The sequence below is a fragment of the Oncorhynchus kisutch genome, linkage group LG10 (assembly GCF_002021735.2).
Source record: "Oncorhynchus kisutch isolate 150728-3 linkage group LG10, Okis_V2, whole genome shotgun sequence".
NCBI classification, from domain to species: domain Eukaryota; kingdom Metazoa; phylum Chordata; class Actinopteri; order Salmoniformes; family Salmonidae; genus Oncorhynchus; species Oncorhynchus kisutch.
The window spans coordinates 16,062,779-16,081,435 of NC_034183.2; the positions used below are offsets into that span (position 1 = coordinate 16,062,779).

General features: G+C 43.1%; 1 protein-coding gene across 2 annotated transcripts in view; it reads left to right on the top strand.

Moving 5' to 3' along the window:
• LOC109897821 (peroxisome proliferator-activated receptor alpha-like) overlaps positions 1 to 18,657 on the top strand; it is a 58,911-nt gene that overhangs the window by 37,984 nt on the left and 2,270 nt on the right. For both annotated transcript variants that reach the window (XM_020492419.2, XM_020492418.2), the window contains exons 5-7: positions 5,337 to 5,536; positions 17,504 to 17,960; positions 18,168 to 18,657. The exon at positions 18,168 to 18,657 is cut by the window's right edge and continues 2,270 nt beyond it. In XM_020492419.2, coding sequence (XP_020348008.1) covers positions 5,337 to 5,536; positions 17,504 to 17,960; positions 18,168 to 18,412 — 902 coding nt within the window. In that variant the 3' untranslated portion in view covers positions 18,413 to 18,657. The remainder of the gene's footprint in view (positions 1 to 5,336; positions 5,537 to 17,503; positions 17,961 to 18,167) is intronic.

An 18,657-nucleotide genomic window follows, 5' to 3' on the forward strand; every position in this document is an offset into this window, starting at 1 on the left:
AAGCAGTGTGAGTCTCAGTCTGGGCCTACAGGTCACATGACCAGGGCTGCCCACTGATCAATGAACTGACCGAGTGGAGAATTTAAGGTCATTTAGACTGATAGTGAGCTGTGCAGTGTAGAGCAGGGGCTCTTTCAATAGGATACATTACTTGTGGAACCTTACTAAAAACTGGGTCCACTGTCCAGACAAAAATCACAGACAATCACTCTAAGACAGACAGACAGACAGACTATTCGCAATATAAACATAATGATCTTTCCTTTATATAGAGGTAATCTATGAACAATAACCTTGATATAGGATAATGAGGTCAAAGCATTTCATAAAATCTGCTAAACTGTGTACGTGACCAATACAATTTGATTTGAAGTCTTTGGCCCTATTTGAAGGATGATGATTACCTGTGTGTTTTGTGTCAACATACAACATGGCATTCTGACCCTAAGGTCCATGTCCTGCTGTTTACAATGGACTGAAATAGAATTAAGGGGTGACTTTGTGCGTGGTGTGGAGTGATGTGAAGAGGAGCTTAGCAAGGTCACTGTAGTAGTTGGTCAGAGTTGACGGAGACAGACAGACAGACAGACAGACAGACAGACAGACAGACAGACAGACAGACAGACAGACAGACAGACAGACAGACAGACAGACAGACAGACAGACAGACAGACAGACAGACAGACAGACAGACAGACAGACAGACAGACATTTAAATAGACTATTAAATAAAACTATGAATCATGTAGTAACCAAAAAAAGTGTTAAACAAATCAAAATATATTTTATATCTGAGAATCTTTAAAGTAGCCAACCTTTGCCTTGATGACAGCTTTTCACACTCTTGGCATTCTCTAAACCAACTTCATGAGGAATGTTTTTCCAACAGTCTTGAAGAAGTTCCCACATATACTGAGCACTTGTTGACTGCTTTTCCTTCACTGCGGTCCAACTCATCCCAAACCATCTCAATTGGGTTGAGGTCAGGTGATTGTGGAGGCCAGGTCATCTGATGCAGCACCATCACGCTCCTTCTTTGTCAAAAAGCCCTTACACAGCCTGGAGCTGTTTTGGGTCATTGTCATAGTTTTGATGTCGTCACTATTATTCTACAAATGTAGAAAATATAGAAAAACCCTGGAATGAGTAGGTGTGTCCAAACTTTGACTGGTACTGTATGTGAATTTGTTATTTCTGTTTTTTATTTTGAATAAAGTAGCAAACATTTCTAAAAACCTGTTTTTGCTTTGTCATTATGGGCTATTATGGGTTGATTAAAGAGGGGAAAAAACAATTGAATACATTTTAGAATAAGGCTGTAACGTAACAATGTGAAAAAAGTCAAGGGGTCTGAATACTTTCCGAAGGCACGGTATATATATTGTTGGAGGGAAATGCTTAACAACTCCTGGCAATGGGAACCCAAAGGGGTCACATTGTCTCTCCCCCAGCCCCCACCTAACCCTAATGATAGGTTATATCACAACTCCACCCCCACCTAACCCTAATGATAGGTTCTATCACAACTCCGCCCCCACCTTACCCTAATGATAGGTTCTATCACAACTCCGCCCCCACCTAACCCTAATGATAGAACCTATCACAACTTAGCCCCCACCTTACCCTAATGATAGGTTATATCACAACTCAGCCCCCACCTTACCCTAATGATAGAGCCTATCACAACTTAGCCCCCACCTTACCCTAATGATAGAACCTATCACAACTTAGCCCCCACCTTACCCTAATGATAGGTTATATCACAACTCTGCCCCCACCTTACCCTAATGATAGAACCTATCACAACTTAGCCCCCACCTTACCCTAATGATAGGTTATATCACAACTCAGCCCCCACCTAACCCTACATATAGGTTCTATCACAACTCAGCCTCAACCTAACCCTACAGATAGGTTCTATCACAACTCAGAGGTATACAGACAGGTATGGTGACAGGTTGTTTCCAGACCAAGCCATCCACACATAATGGATGTAAATCAAATATTTAAAAAATAAATAACAACAAATGGCAACAGCATCAGTAAGCCAGACAATTTTCAAGTCATTCGGAGGGTCTGGCCCTAGTAGAAGGTCTATAAAGAGTACCCAGGTGGAATGAAATACATAATTTTTCCCTTTTAAAGTATAACATATTTTTTTCTCGTTTTAAAAATGGAATAAAATCGTTTAACTGTCGACTGTGCAATGGACGGTGGACGTTTTTCTACTTAAGAACTGTACGTCTCTTGGAGATGATAGTAGAGAAAGCAAGTGCATCCTGCACTGGTCTGGACAGCATTAAGGCAGTAGGTGGTAGACCAAAAAGGGCCACCAGAGGGCACAATTCTACATTAACTCCAAAAACTACACTGGTTACAGATGTGGCAAAAACACTTGATCAAAAATATGCTTAGGATCTGCAGAAGCGTCTCTACATCGGTAACATACAGGGTCAAGATTTGTCTACATTTTATTTAGCATGTCTAGCACAAAATCAACTGCTTCCATTGGAACTATTTGAAAGTATTTTAAAATAATGAACTATAAATATTAAAATGTTATTTTCAAATAATGGGTTAAATGCATGGGAGTGTATTTGAGTCAGTGTATTTCAGTATTTTCAAATACTTGCCACGTATATTTCCAAATACATTCCAATATTCAACTAGTCTTTTCAAATAAAAAATAAATAAATACTTCCAAATGTCTTTTAAAGTAATTGAAATACCATAAATGGTATCTGAACCCAGGTCTGGGACTGATGCTCAAAATTAGTATTAATTTCAAAATGTTTATGTGGGACCAGCACTTGTGTGTTCAAGACAAGTTTCCCCCCAGGAACAATAAAGTGGGTGTTCACTTATCTTATCTGCACTTCATATATCTGTACATACAGTCCTCTATCTGTACACACAGTCCCTCTATCTGTGCATACAGTCCTCTATCTGTACACACAGTCCCTCTATCTGTGCATACAGTCCACTATCTGTACACACAGTCCCTCTATCTGTACACATAGTCCCTCTATCTGTGCATACAGTCCTCTATCTGTACACACAGTCCCTCTATCTGTGCATACAGTCCTCTATCTGTACACACAGTCCTTCTATCTGTACACATAGTCCCTCTATCTGTGCATACAGTCCTCTATCTGTACACACAGTCCCTCTATCTGTACACATAGTCCCTCTATCTGTGCATACAGTCCTCTATCTGTACACACAGTCCCTCTATCTGTACACATAGTCCCTCTATCTGTGCATATAGTCCTCTATCTGTACACACAGTCCCTCTATCTGTACACATAGTCCCTCTATCTGTACACACAGTCCCTCTATCTGTACACATAGTCCCTCTATCTGTGCATACAGTCCTCTATCTGTACACACAGTCCCTCTATCTGTACATACAGTCCTCTATCTGTACACACAGTCCCTCTGTCTGTGCATAAAGTCCTCTGTCTGTACATACAGTCCTCTATCTGTACATACAGTCCTCTATCTGTACACACAATCTCTCTATCTGTGCACACAGTCCTCTATCTGTACATACAGTCACCTGTCTGTACATAAGGTACTCAATCTGTACATACAGTCCTCTATCTGTGCATACAGTCCTCTGTCTGCACATACAGTCCTCTATCTGTACATACAGTCCTCTATCTGTGCATACAGTCCTCTGTCTGTACATACAGTCCTCTATCTGTGCATACAGTCCTCTGTCTGCACATAGTCCTCTATCTGTACATACAGTCCTCTATCTGTACATACAGTCCTCTATATGTACACACAGTCTATCTGTGCATGTGTATTGTGTTTCATATGTTTATTAATGTTTTAATATATTTTTTTAGGGGTGTTTCATATGTTACCTAAATGTAACAGTATACAGGAGAATGACATGGGAGAGGGTCATGGAACATATAGAACCTGATACACTGAGGCTTTAGACCCCCCCCCCCCCCCCTTTTCAATCTCTCTCCCCCTTTTGCATAAATCATGCATGGATTTCAATGGAAGATTTGCACAAAAGTCTGAGTTCTGTGTGCAATTTATTTTGGTAGTCACTCTTGCCTTGGTAGATTTTTGTTTGCCTGAAGGCCAGCAGGACTACAGCACTCCAGAAGAAATGTTGTAAATTCCTCCCTGCTTCTTAAGCCTTTCAGCAGCATAGATTGGGTTGTTTGTTTGACAGACGCTCTGACAGATTGTTGTCCCACACCGTCCCTGTGCTCTGCTTTAGTGAGTCAGAGACTCATCCTCAACCTCCTCTTAGTCTGATGTTCTTATCCCGAGTCTCCTGGGCCCCACTCAGAGCATCTCTCATTTCCTCTTTCTCTAATGACAGTTGGCTGCTGCCTCAGGATCCCCATCCTCCTGACGTGGGTTCAACTACTATTTTAAATGTTTCAAATACTTTAAGCGTTTGCTTTAGTCTGCCAGGTAAACTCAATCGAACCCAAGCGAAGTATTTGAGATGATGTTGAATAGTATTTGAACCCAGGTTTGCCATCCTTCCCAGGGATCTGCCAAGTTTAGAGGAACCATTCACTTATACAGTAATCTAATATGGCCCCATTCTGAACACCGGCTTGTTTTACTGTAATTTACCAGTCAGTGAATGTGTGTGTGTGTGTGGTGTGGTTAATCACAATAGAACACATTTGTGCTATAGAAGCCAGTGAAATCTGAGCCCAGCTGTATCCCTTTAGAGTACCATAAATATATATAATAGGTGCACCTGCTGTTGTGTGTGTGTGTGTGTGTGTGTGTGTGTGTGTGTGTGTGTGTGTGTGTGTGTGTGTGTGTGTGTGTGTGTGTGTGTGTGTGTGTGTGTGTGTGTGTGTGTGTGTGTGTGTGTGTGTGTGTGTGTGTGTCAGAGGGAAGGGGTTATTGGTAGTGCAACTGTAATCTGATTAGCTAGACACTTAGGATCAGAGTCACACACACACTAGCTACCTGATTTGTCCTATTTTCTTTAGTGTGCTAACACATTAATCCTCAACTAGCCCTCATCCTGCCCCCAATTCTCTCATCTGTTCCTGAAACATACAGGACATTAAACTCATGTCTCCAGGGATCCATAACATGTCTTTATATCCAGAAAACAACAGTGTTCATGATTTGGCAAACAGTACTCAATTGTCTTGAACCTCCATATCTTTCTTATGTTGATTTGATAAACAATATACCGTACAATTGGCATGCGTCTGCATATCTGTCTCAGCAAAACAGATACATCTTTGTCCGTTGCAGTTTAATTCAATAAAAATGACACGTCACTGCCATGCTGCACCTAATGTGTTTTCTTCCTCTCCTCTCTGCTCTCTGTTTAGCGATCCGTTTTGGTCGGATGCCCCAGTCAGAGAAGCTGAAGCTCAAGGCAGAGATCCAGACGGGGGACAGGGAGGTGGAGGACCCCGAGCAAGCCGACCAGAAGACCCTGGCCAGGCACATCTATGAGGCCTACCTCAAAAACTTCAACATGAACAAGGCCAAAGCCCGGACCATCCTCACCGGAAAGACCAGCACTCCAGTAAGAGCAGTGTGTGGAAGTGGGGGGGGTTGGGGCTTGCTTGCATGCATGCGAGCATGTTGGACCAAACTGAAACTCACTGTTCAAAGGGAATAATTCAAATATTGGAAATGCCATACTATTTGTTCCAACCCTAATGATTACACCATGTCTTTTTTGTGCAACCAGAAGGGTCCAATATTATATTTTGAATGATTCCCTTTGGAGTGTGTAGGCTGCATTTGGATCCAGTTTAAAGGTGATGAAATGGGCAATCAAACAGTCCTTATCTGTCAATATAACCTGGCAACAACTACCCAGTAGGAGCGAAAGAATCATGCAAAGACAGAAATACATTTCTAGGACACATCTGTCTGAATATACTTTATGAAGAGACACTCTGTATGACCCTGACTCATAAAGGACCATTATTAACAGTATTTGGAGAAAAAAAACTCCTTCCATCTTTCTTTAAAGATTATGCCCTTAGATCTGTGGACTCCAAGAGTAGACTATATGGGTGGGATAAGTGTTATGTTTCTGGTAAATTGGTGAATTCCATCATCGGTGGGTATAGGTGTGGCAAGGTTCAGAAAGAAGATGTCAGAAAGGATTCAGTCAGTAAGCGGTCAGTGGTCACAGGTCAGTTGAAATACACATCCACATGTAACACAGACCAAACTGTTACTGTAGTTCCTATGTTCAGTGGTGAGTCTGTAGTTCCTCTGTTCAGTGGTGAGTCTGTAGTTCCTCTGTTCAGTGGTGAGTCTGTAGTTCCTCTGTTCAGTGGTTCAGTTTCATGCATGTTAACATTAGAAGCCTTCTCCCTAAATTTGTTTTGTTCACTACTTTATCACACTCCGCCATCCCGGATGTCCTAGCCGTGTCTGAATCCTGGCTTAGGAAGGCCATCAAAAATCCTGAAATTCCCATCCCTAACTATAACATTTTCTGACAAGATAGAACTGCTAAAGGGGGCGGAGTAATGGGTCCGCGGTCAAACGACCACCCCTCATCACTGTCAAACGCTCCCTTTAAACACTCCCTAAAACCTAAAACACAGCGACCAGGCCTTTCTAATCGACTTGGCCTGGGTATCCTGGAAGGATATTGACCTCATCCCGTCAGTAGAAGATGCCTGGTTGCTCTTCAAAAGTGCTTTCCTCACCATCTTAAATAAGCATGCCCCGTTCAAAAAATGTAGAACTAAGAACAGACATGGTTCACCCCAGACCTGACTGCCCTTGACCAGCACAAAAATATCCTGTGGCATTCTGCATTAGCAACAAATAGCCCCTGCGATATGCAACTTTTCAGGGAAGTCAGCAACCAACATACTCAGTCAGTTAGGAAAGCTAAGACTAGCTTTTTCAAACTGAAATGTGCATCCTATAGCACTAATTCCAAAAGGTTTTGGAACACTGTAAAGTCCATGGAGAATAAGAGCACCTCCTCCCAGCTGCCCACTGCACTGAGGATAGGAAACACTGTCACCACCGATAAATCTACGATAATCGATAGTTTCAATAAGCATTTTCCTATGGCTGGCAATGCTTTCCACCTGGCTACCCCTGCCCCGACCAACATCTCAGCACCCCCTGCAGCAACTTGCCCAACCCCCCGCTGCAAAATCAGGAATCCCTACAAAGCAGCCTGGGCGAGACAATCTGGACCCTCTCTTTCTAAAATGATCCTCCCTTTTTACTAGCATATTCAACCTCTCTTTCGTATCATCTGAAATCCCCAAAAAAATCTGTCCTGTGTGTTGCCTCCTCAGAGATCTGTCCTGTGTTAGCATCACTACTCTGGACAGCTCTGGCTTGGAATATATGGACAACTACAAATACCTAGGTGTCTGGTTAGACTGTAAACTCGCCTTCCAGACTCACATTAAGCTTCTCCAATCCAAAATGAAATCTAGAATCAGCTTCCTATTTCACAGCAAAGCCTCCTTCAATCATGCTGCCAAACATACCCTCGTAAAACTGACTAACCTACCGATCCTTGACTTCGACGATGTAATTTACAAAATAGCCTCCAACCCTCTACTCGGCAAACTGGATGTAGTCTATCACAGTGCCATCTGTTTCGTCACCAAAGCCCCATATACTACCCACCACTGCGACCTGTATGCTCTCGTTGGCTGGCCCTCACTACATATTTGTCGCCAAACCCACTGGCTCCAGTTCATCTATAATAAGTCTTTGCTAGGTAAAGCCCCACCTTATCTCAGCTCACTGGTCACCATAGCAACACCCACCCGCAGCACACGCTCCAGCAGGTATATTTCACTGATCATCCCCAGAGCCAACACTTCCTTTGGCTGCCTTTCCTTCCAATTCCCTGCTGCCAACGACTGGAATGAATTGCAAAAATATCTGAAGCTGGAGTCTTATATCTCCCTCTCTAACTTTAAGCATCAGCTGTCAGAGCAGCTTACCGATCACTGTACCTGTACACAGCCAGTCTGTAAATAGCCCACCCAACTACCTCAACCCCATATTATTACTTACCCTCTTGCTCTTTTGCCCCCCCAGTATCTCTACTTGCACATCCTCATCTGCACATATATTACTCCAGTGTTAAATTGTAATTAATTTCATCTCTATGGCCTATTTATTGCCTCCCTACTCTTCTACATTTGCACACACTGTACATAGATGTTTCTATTATGTTATTGACTGTACATTTGTTTATGTGTAACTCTGTGTTGTTTGTTTTGTTGCACTGCTTTGCTTTATCTTGGCCAGGTCACAGTTGTAAATGAGAACTTGTTCTCAACTGGCCTACCTGGTTAAATAAAGGTGAAAAAAAAGTGGTGAGTCTTTAGTTCTTCGGTTCAGTGGTTAGGCTGTAGTTCTCTGTTCAGTGGTGAGTCTGTAGTTCTCTGTTCAGTGGTGAGTCTTTAGTTGTCTTTATACAATGGGTGGTTCTTATCCTAAATGCTGATTGGTTAAAACCGCATTCCAGCCGGTGTCTATTCCACAAGTTAAGATATATGATGTTAAAATGCCTATTTACTCTGTTCCATCTGACTGCGCAATCCACTGTCTCATCAGCCCAGCCAGGCTATTTATGTACTTGATCTCCACTATAAAAGTAATCTAGACATTATCTCATTTCTTTCAGACTAACATTTTGTTTTCAACAGTGGATATTTGTATAAACCTTGCTGTCTGTCTCTGTGACATTTGCAACATTGTTTCAATATTCAAATTCAATCTCAAATTCGATCTCCCATATTAATGAGCGTGTCTTTTGACGGAACAAGACAGACAGGCAGGCAGTGTTTCTCAGCCAGTCGAAATCATCAATCAGCTGGCATAGTTTTTATGGATACAGTTGAAGTTGGTTTACATACACTTAGGTTGGAGTCATTTAAAAAAAAATATATATATATTTCACCTTTATTTAACCAGGTAGGCAAGTTGAGAAAAGGTTCTCATTTACAATTGCGACCTGGCCAAGATAAAGCAAAGCAGTTCGACAGATACAACGACACAGAGTTACACATGGAGTAAAACAAACATACAGTCAATAATACAGTATAAACAAGTCTATATACAATGTGAGCAAATGAGGTGAGAAGGGAGGTAAAGGCAAAAAAGGCCATGGTGGCAAAGTAAATACAATATAGCAAGTAAAACACTGGAATGGTAGATTTGCAATGGAAGAATGTGCAAAGTAGAAATACAAATAATGAGGTGCAAAGGAGCAAAATTTATTAATTAATTAAATACAGTTGGGAAAGAGGTAGTTGTTTAGAAATTAAAACTTGTTTTTCAACCACTCCACAAATGTCTTGTTAACAAACTATAGTTTTAGCAAGTCAGTTAGGACATCTACTTTGTGCATGACACAAGTCATTTTTCCAACAATTGTTTACAGACATATTATTTCACTGTATCACAATTCCAGTGGGTCAGAAGAAACCATACACTAAGTTGACTGTGCCTTTAAACAGCTTGGAAAAATCCAGAATATTATGTCATGGCTTTAGAAGCTTCTGATAGGCGAATTGACATCATTTGAGTCAATTGGAGGTGTACCTGTAGATGTATTTCAAGGCCTACCTTCAAACTCAGTGCCTCTTTGCTTGACATCATGGGAAAATCAAAAGAAATCAGCCAAGACCTCAAAAATAAAATTGTAGACTTCCACAAGTCTGGTTCATCCTTGGGAACAATTTCCAAGCGCCTGAAGGTACCACATTCATCTGTACAAACAATAGTACGCAAGTATAAACACCATGGGACCATGCAGCCATCATACCGCTCAGGAAGGAGACACGTTCTGTCTCCTAGAGATGAATGTACTTTTGTGCGAAAAGTGCAAATCAATCCCAGAACAACAGCAGAGGACCTTGTGAAGATGCTGGAGGAAACAGGTTCAAAAGTATCTATATCCACAGTAAAACGAGTCCTATATCGACATCACCTGAAAGGCGGCTCAGCAAGGAAGAAGCCACTGCTCCAAAACCGCCTTCAAGAAGCCAGACTACGGTTTGCAACTGCACATGGGAACAAAGATCGTACTTTTTGGAGAAATGTCCTCTGGTCTGATGAAACAAAAATAGAACTGTTTGGCCATAATGACCATCGTTATGATTGGAGGAAAAGGGAGAGGCTTGCAAGCCGAAGAACACCATCCCACCCATGAAGAACAGGGGTGGCAGCTGTGGGGGTGCTTTGCTGCACTTCACAAAATAGATGGCATCATGAAGAGGCAAAATAATGTGGATATATTGAAACAACATCTCAAGACATCAATCAGGAAGTTAAAACTTGGTTGTAAATGGGTCTTCCAAATGGACAATGACCCCAAGCATACTTCCAAAGTTGTGGCAAAATGGCTTAAGGACAACAAAGTGAAGGTATTGGAGTGGCCATCACAAAGCCCTGACCTCAATCCTATAGAAAATTTGTGGGTGTCACGCCTTGGTCTTAGTATTTTGTGTTTTCTTTAATTATTTGTTCAGGCCAGGGTGTGACATGGGTTATTGTGTTGTCGTATTGGGGTTTTTGTAGGCATTGGGATTGTGGCTGATTAGGGGTGTGTCTAGCATAGGCTTGGCTGCCTGAGGCAGTTCTCAATCAGAGTCAGGTGATTCTCGTGGTCTCTGATTGGGAACCGTATTTAGGTAGCCTGAGTTTCACTTTGTATTTCGTGGGTGATTGTTCCTGTCTCTGTGTAGTTTCACTAGATAGGCTGTAATTAGGTTTCACGTTCCGTTGTTTGTACAGAAGAACGCCGTTACAGTGGGCAGAACTGGAAAAGCATGTGCGAGCAAGGAGGCCTACAAACCTGACTCAGTTACACCAGGTCTGTCAGAAGGAATGGGCCAAAATTCACCCAACTGATTGTGGGAAGCTTCTGGAAGGCTACCCAAAACTTATGACCCAAGTTAAACAATTTAAAGGCAATGCTACCAAATACTAATTGAGTGTATGTCAACTTCTGACCCACTGGGAATGTGATGAAAGAAATAAAAGCAGAAATAAATAATTCTCTCTACTATTAATCAGACATTTCACATTCTTAAAACAACGTGGTGATCCTAACTGACCTAAAACAAGGAATTTTTACTCTGATTAAATGTCAGGAATTGTGAAAAACTGAGTTTAGATATATTTGGCTAAGGTGTATGTAAACTTCCGACTTCAACTGCATGTACAAAGAAATGTAAATTGAAAAAAGGTACAAATAAACAAAGTGCAGCTAGTTTGCAGTCTTTCCAGTTTAAGTTTGAAGTGATTGTGTTGGCTGTGTTGTTGGCTAGCTCCTCTCAACAACTGTGTCCTGACAAGAGAGCACATTTTTTATGCCAGGCGAAATCGCGCCTCATTAGCTCATTGTTATGGATGTATCCAAATAAAATGTCACTACAAAACAGCTTAAACAAACACAAATGCAGCTACTGTTGTTATTCTGGCTGCACTGTTTGGCGTGACTGGAAGTTAGCTGTAATTGGCTAGCTACGGTAGCAAGCAAGGGATAAGAACGTTGGCAGCCAGTATGGCAATGGAACATTTAGAACGAACTACTCGGTCATGTCCATAGATGCAGAACAAAAAGACAATGGGTCGCGTCTCTGGCAACCGAAAATCAAATCAAATAAATGGCTAAAATACATTAGAATAGAATACAGTATATACATATGAGATCAGCAGTATATACATATGAGATCAGTAACGCAGTTTGTAAACATTATTAAAGTGACTAGTGGCCAGTGATTCCATGTCTATGTATATAGGGAAGCAGCCTCTAAGGTGCAGGGTTGAGTAACCAGGTGGTAGCCGGCTAGTGATGCCTATTCAACAGTCTGATGGCCTTAAGAGAAAAGCAGTTTTTCAGTCTCTCGGTCCCAGCTTTGATGCACCTGTACTGACCTCGCCTTTTGGATGATAGCTCGGACGGTTGATGTCCTTGATAATCTTTTTGGACTTCCTGTGACATTGGGTGCTGTAGGTGTCCTGAAGGGCAGGTAGTGTGCCCCCGGTGATGCGTTGGGCAAACAGCACCACCTTCTGGAGAACCCTGTGGTTTCGGGCGGTGCAGTTGCTGTACCAGGTGGTGATACAGCCAAACAGGATGCTCTCAATTGTGCATTTGTAAAAGTTTCTGTGGGTCCTAGGGGCCAAGACAAATTTCTTCAACCTCCTGAGGTTGAAGAGGCACTGTTGAGCCTTCTTCATCACACTGTCTGTGTGGGTGGACTATTTCAGTTTGTCCGTGATGTGCACGCCGAGGAACTTGAAGATTTCCCCCTTCTCCACTGCGGTCCCGTCGATATGGATAGGGGTGTGCTCCCTCTGCTGTTTTCTGAAGTCCACGATCAGCTCCTTCATGTTGTTGATGTTGAGGGAGAGGTTATTTTCCTGGCTCCACTCTGCCAGGGCCCTCACCTCCACCCTGTAGGCTGTCTTGTCATTGTTGGTAATCAGTGTCATTTGCAAACTTGATGATTGAGTTGGAGGCGTGCATGGCCACACAGTCATGGGGGAACAGGAAGTACGGGAGGGGGCTGAGTACGAACCCCTGTGTTGAGGATAAGTGAAGTGGAGGGGTTGTTTCCAACCTTCACCACCTGGGGGTGGCCCATCAGGAACTCCAGGACCCAGTTGCACAGGGTGGGGTTCAAACCTAGGGCCCCAAGCTTAATGATGAGCTTGGATGGTACTAGGCTGAGCTATAGTCAATGAACAGCATTCTGATGTAGGTATTCCTCTTGTCCAGATGGGATAGGGAAGGGAGGAGCAAAATGGAGCAGTGATCTGATTTGCCGGTAGGCATCTCGAAAAGGCAAGTAGCAGTGGTCTAGTGTTTTTCCTAAGCGAGTACTACAGCCAATGTGTTGATAGAACTTCAATAGCGTTTTCTTAAAATTTTCTTGGTTAAAATCCCAGCTACAATAAATGCGGCCTCAAGATATGTGGTTTCCAGTTTCCATAAAGTCCAGTGTAGTTCCTTGAGGGCTGTTGTGGTATCGGCTTGAGTGGGAATATACAGTTTATGTATGTTATCACACCATGAGTAGTTAACCATGAAATATACACCCCCGCCTTTCTTCTTCCCAGAAAGTTCTTTACTCCTGTCTGCATGGACGGGAACAGTATATCCCGAGAGACATGATTCCCTGAAACAGAGTATGTTACAGTCCCTTATATCTCTCTGGAAGGAGATCCTTGCCCTGATCTCGTCGACTTAATTGTCAGGAGACTGAACATTACCGAGTAATACACTCGGAAGCGGTGGATGGTGTGCCCTCCTCCTGAGTCGGACTAGAAGTCCACTCCGAGTACCTCTTTTCTTCCGGCCACGTCTTGGCCACGTCAGCCTCTGGGATAAGTTCAATTGCCCTGGGGGACACAAGTAAAGGATCCAATTCAGGAAAGTCGTATTCCTGGCCGTAATGCTGGTGAGTTACCACCGCTCTGATATCCAAAAGTTATTTCCGTCTGTATGTAATAAATATATATTTTTAAACGTTCTGGGCTAATAATGTAAGAAATAACACGCCAAAAAAACTAAATACAGCAAAGTTGCTTAGGAGCTAGAAGCAGAGCTGCCACTGTTGGCAGGCGTGCCAATATATCTTGCAAACACCGGCTTCTCTGGCATTATCCATTGAGTATCCACTCAGAGTTCAGTAGTCTAGTCCAGTTACTAGTTACTAGAGTTAATGATAGTCTAGTCCAGTTGTTAGAAGTGATTCAGTCCAAGCAACTAAGAGCATGGTTTGATCTTCTCCAGGTTTCCCAATGAGCTCATGGTATCACAGTGTTGTAAACAGTGAGCAGAACTGTACTACACTGTATGGATAGACACTCAGTTTAGCTTTAGCATAGCCTTTAGCATAGCCTTTTAGCAATGCCTTGAGGGGAGAGTGGGTTAAAGTTGAGCTCAAGGGGTAAGTTGAGCCACCCTTGTTTGTAGGAAGCCATACAGTGCATTCATAAAGGATTCAGACCCATTTATTCAGGACATTTAGAGACATTTAGAGACTCCTGCGTTGTCTTGGCTGTATGTTGACGGTCATTGTCCTGTTGGAAGGTGAACCTTCGCCCCAGTCTGAGGTCCTGAGCGCTTTGGAGAAGATTTTCATCAAGTCTCCCAGTCCCTGCTGCTGAAAAACATACCCACAGCATGATGATGCTACCACCATGCTTCACCGTAGTGATGGTGCCAGGTTTCCTCCAGATGTGATGCTAGGCATTCAGGACAAATAGTTCAATCTTGGTTTCATCAGACCAGAGAATCTTGTTTCTCATGATCTGGGAGTCCTTTAGGTGCCTTTTGCAAAACTCCAAGCAGGCTGTCATGTGTGTGGCTTCCGTCTGGCCACTCTACCATAAAGGCCTGATTGGTGGAGTGCTGCAGAGATGGTTGTCCTTCTGGAAGGTTCTCCCATCTCCACAGAGGAACTCTGGAGCTCTGTCAGAGTGACCATAGGGTTGTTGGTCACCTCCCTGACCAAGGCGCATCTCCTCCGATTGCTCTGTTTGGCGGGTGGCCAGCTCTAGGAATAGTCTTGGTGGTTTAAAACTTATTCTATTTAAGAATAGTATAGTTGCCACAGTGTTCTTGGGAACCTTCAATGCTGCAGAAATGTTTTGGTACCCTTCCCCAGATCTGTCTCAGAGCTGTAAGGACGATTCCTTAGACCTCATGGCTTGGTTTTTGCTCTGGCATGCACTGTCAACTGTGGGACCTTATACAGACAGGTGTGTGCCTTTCCAAATCATGTCCAATCAATAGAATTTACCACAGGTGGACCTAATCAAGTTGTAGAAACATCCCAAGGATGGTCAATGGAAACATGGATGCAGCTGAGCTCAATTTCGAGTCTCATAGCAAAGGGTCTGAATAATTATGTAAATAAGGTATTTCTGTTTTGAATATTTAATACATTTGCAAAAAAAAAATTTAGCTGCTTTATCATTATGGGGTATTGTGTGTAGATTGATGAGGGACATTTTTTTATTTAATTAATTTTAGAATAAGGCTGTAACAACATTTGGAAAAAGGGAAGGGGTCCAAGTGCACTGTACACAAAATTAATCATGTGACCAAATATTTAGGAAGAGGTCATAATTTCATGGAGTCTGTGGAGGAAGAAACCACATTGAAAAAGTAATAAGGAAGTTAGTTCCAAAAAACAGATTTTCGCCAAGTCAAATGAATTTATTGTGTTAGAGGTTTGAGGATGTTTGTATCTAAACCAGTGGTTCCCAACCAGGGGTACTAGGACCCCTGGGGGTACTTGGCCTATCAGCTGGGGGTACTTGAGAAAACTCATGAGACCATAGACCTACTGGTAAAATGCACATGAAGGTTACTTCAGGGATACTCCGTGCAGAGCCAAATTCAGTTGTTGGTGATCTAAACCAAAGTAGATAATTTGAAGATTGTTCTATACATCAGTTGGGGTCTTTATAAGCTACCATATGAGGTCCTAAACCTAGCATGAAAGTGCATCCTTGTAGATGTGTGAGCTAATATAGTCAAAAGGTTTGCCTTGGGGTAAGTTGAGCCAATGGCCATGGAGAAAATGTTGCCAATGTTGGAACCAATGGCAAGTTAAGCAAATTAAAGTGTTTTCTTACCAGGCGTAATGCAAGGAATTATTGCAGGGATATCAGTTAACAACAGGGACTAGCCTATGTTAAAAGTGTCATTAAAAAGTACAAAGTGTTTGTTTGTTACACCTTCTGCCCACAGAACAGCCTCAATTCATCAGGGTATGGACTCTGCAAGGTGTTGAAAGCATTCCACAAGGATGCTGGCCCATGTTGACTTTGATGCTCCCCACAGTTGTGTCAAGTTGGCTGGTTGTCCGGGTGGTGGACCATTCTTGATACACACAGGAAACTGTTGAGCGTGAAAAACCCAGCAGTGTTGAAGTTCTCGACACACACACACCGGTGTGCCTGGCATGTACTACCATACCCCGTTCAAAGCCACTTAAGTATTTTGTCTTGATCTTTCATCTTCTGAATGGCACATCCACAATCCATGTCTCAATTCTCTCAATGCTTAAACATCCTTCTTTAACCTGTCTCCTCCCGTTCATCTACACTGATTGAAGTGGATGTAACAAGTTACATCAATAAAGGATCATAGCTTTGTCATGGAAATCTTTTGTACACTCAGTGTATATAGATATCTATTTTATAAAAAACATACTATATTTCCCTTGACGGAGTGATGCTGAATGTAAAAAAAATCTCAATTTACCCAAACACTCTCCAGTACACTGTAAAAAAAAAAAGTTTAAAAAAAGCTAACTTAATCAATGGTTTAATCGGCATTATTCTGCTCCACCTTCCACCCAGTTGCCACCATCAACAATGCTATTTTGGCACGCATTGTCAGTCAAATGTTGGGAGCGTATCATATTGTGAGTTGAGTAAACTGTGTGTAGCATGTAGTTTATCGTTTGCGCAGCATTAACGTAACAGAGCTCTGGGTTTGATATACAGGAGCAGGTGCTTGATTGGCGTCTGTGGGAACTTTCACCACTGCGTCTCTGGTAGTGTAGCCTACTTCCAAAACAGCCCCACCAAAACAGTGACCCAGAGACAGTTGTTTAGCAGCCTTACAATCTAAAAACAAACGTGTTATTTTTTAACCCGTTGCAAAGTAGAGTTAGATAACTGTTGAGTTTATTTAAGTAAACACAGTCCTTGTGTATTTCCTGTTGGAATCATGTTGAGTTGGTGTCTTTGCAGTGCTTGTTGAGGAAGCACAGGCAGCAGTGTTTTTGTAAGACATGGCTCCGTGTCTAAGGGTACACACGTGATTCCTGTATATTAGATTTGCCTGTTGTTTGTTTTGCTACAGCGTAGGACATCTAGACCCGTTTGCCCTGTCCCTAAACATATTTCAGTAGAAACAAGTTAATCTCGCCAGATTCACAATGGCATAAAATACATTTTAGGTTTTGAGACAGGGGAGTTCTTAACTTACTCTAGGGTCAAGGACAGGGATCAGATTATGTCACAATAAGAATATAAACTTCCTGAAATAACATATTTCCTTTCCTCACTCTAGTAGTAGTAATATTGCAAATACCTACCTTTTCCACAGGGTATTTTTTTATTTATTTTACCTTTATTTAACTAGGCAAGTCAGTTAAGAACAAATTCTTATTTTCAATGACGGCCTAGGAGCAGTGGGTTAACTGCCTGTTCAGGGGCAGAACGACAGATTTGTACCTTGTCAGCTCGGGAGTTTGAACTTGCAACCTTCCGGTTACTAGTCCAATGCTCTAACCACTAGGCTACACTGCCGCCCCGAGTCTCAACTACAACCATAACCCTAACCCTAGGGCCATTCCTATCTACCAACGTTGCTACATAATGGGCATTCATTACACATGACTACAGACTATGGCCAAGATTCAAACCGGAGCGTGGAAGATCCGTGCTTTAGCTCAATCAAAATGTATGTCTCCTCACCACCCTGTCTCCCTTCATGCCCCTGCAGCCATTTGTCATCCACGACATGGATACCCTCCAGCTGGCAGAGCAGACCCTCGTTGCCAAGATGGTGGGCACGGCTGGGGGCCATCTGCTGGAGAAGGAGGCTGAGGTCCGCATCTTCCACTGCTGCCAGTGCACCTCCGTGGAGACAGTCACAGAGCTGACTGAGTTCGCCAAGTCTGTCCCCGGCTTCTCCAGCCTGGACCTGAACGACCAGGTGACTCTGCTGAAGTATGGAGTGTACGAGGCGCTGTTCGCCCTGCTGGCCTCATGTATGAACAAGGACGGCCTCCTGGTGGCCTATGGATCGGGCTTCATCACTAGGGAGTTTCTCAAGAGTCTGAGGAGGCCCTTCAGCGACATGATGGAACCCAAGTTCCAGTTCGCCATGAAGTTCAACGGGCTGGAGCTGGATGACAGTGACCTGGCCCTGTTTGTGGCCGCCATCATCTGCTGTGGAGGTAAGAGAGAGAGAGGTAGAGGCTGGGATCCGGGGTTAATGACCACTAATTGGCAGTTGCCACTAATTGGTAGTTAATTACTAGTGTTATTACTTATCTTCTTGATGGATTTGCTCTTCAGCTCTATGCCAATCATAATGTCTCTTCTTGGATTGGCATAATCCACCTTCTTTCTCTAATTTTGCTGTCCTCTTTCCTCTCCCTCAGACCGTCCCGGCCTGGTGAATGTTGGCCACATTGAGCGCATGCAGGAGAACATTGTTCAGGTGCTGCGGCTCCACCTGCTGGCCAACCACCCAGACGACACCTTCCTCTTCCCCAAGCTGCTGCAGAAACTCTCCGACCTCCGGCAGCTGGTCACCGAGCACGCTCAGTTGGTCCAGGAGATCAAGAAAACAGAGGACATGTCACTCCACCCCTTGCTGCAGGAGATCTACAGAGACATGTACTGAGACACTGAGCCCAGAAAGGAGGGTGAGGGCTGTGTCACACACCCACCTCACCCTCCATCTTGGGGACATGTACTGAGTCTAGAAAGGAGGTTGCCCTCCATTTTGGGGACACGTGCGTGAACAGTCTCTCTGAATAGTCCCACCATGAAAGGATTGAACCACTGGACCCCCAGATGCAGGGTTGCTCATCTTTCAGACAGGACCGGTCAGGACAATAGGACTATATTCTGGGCACCTGTAGTGGG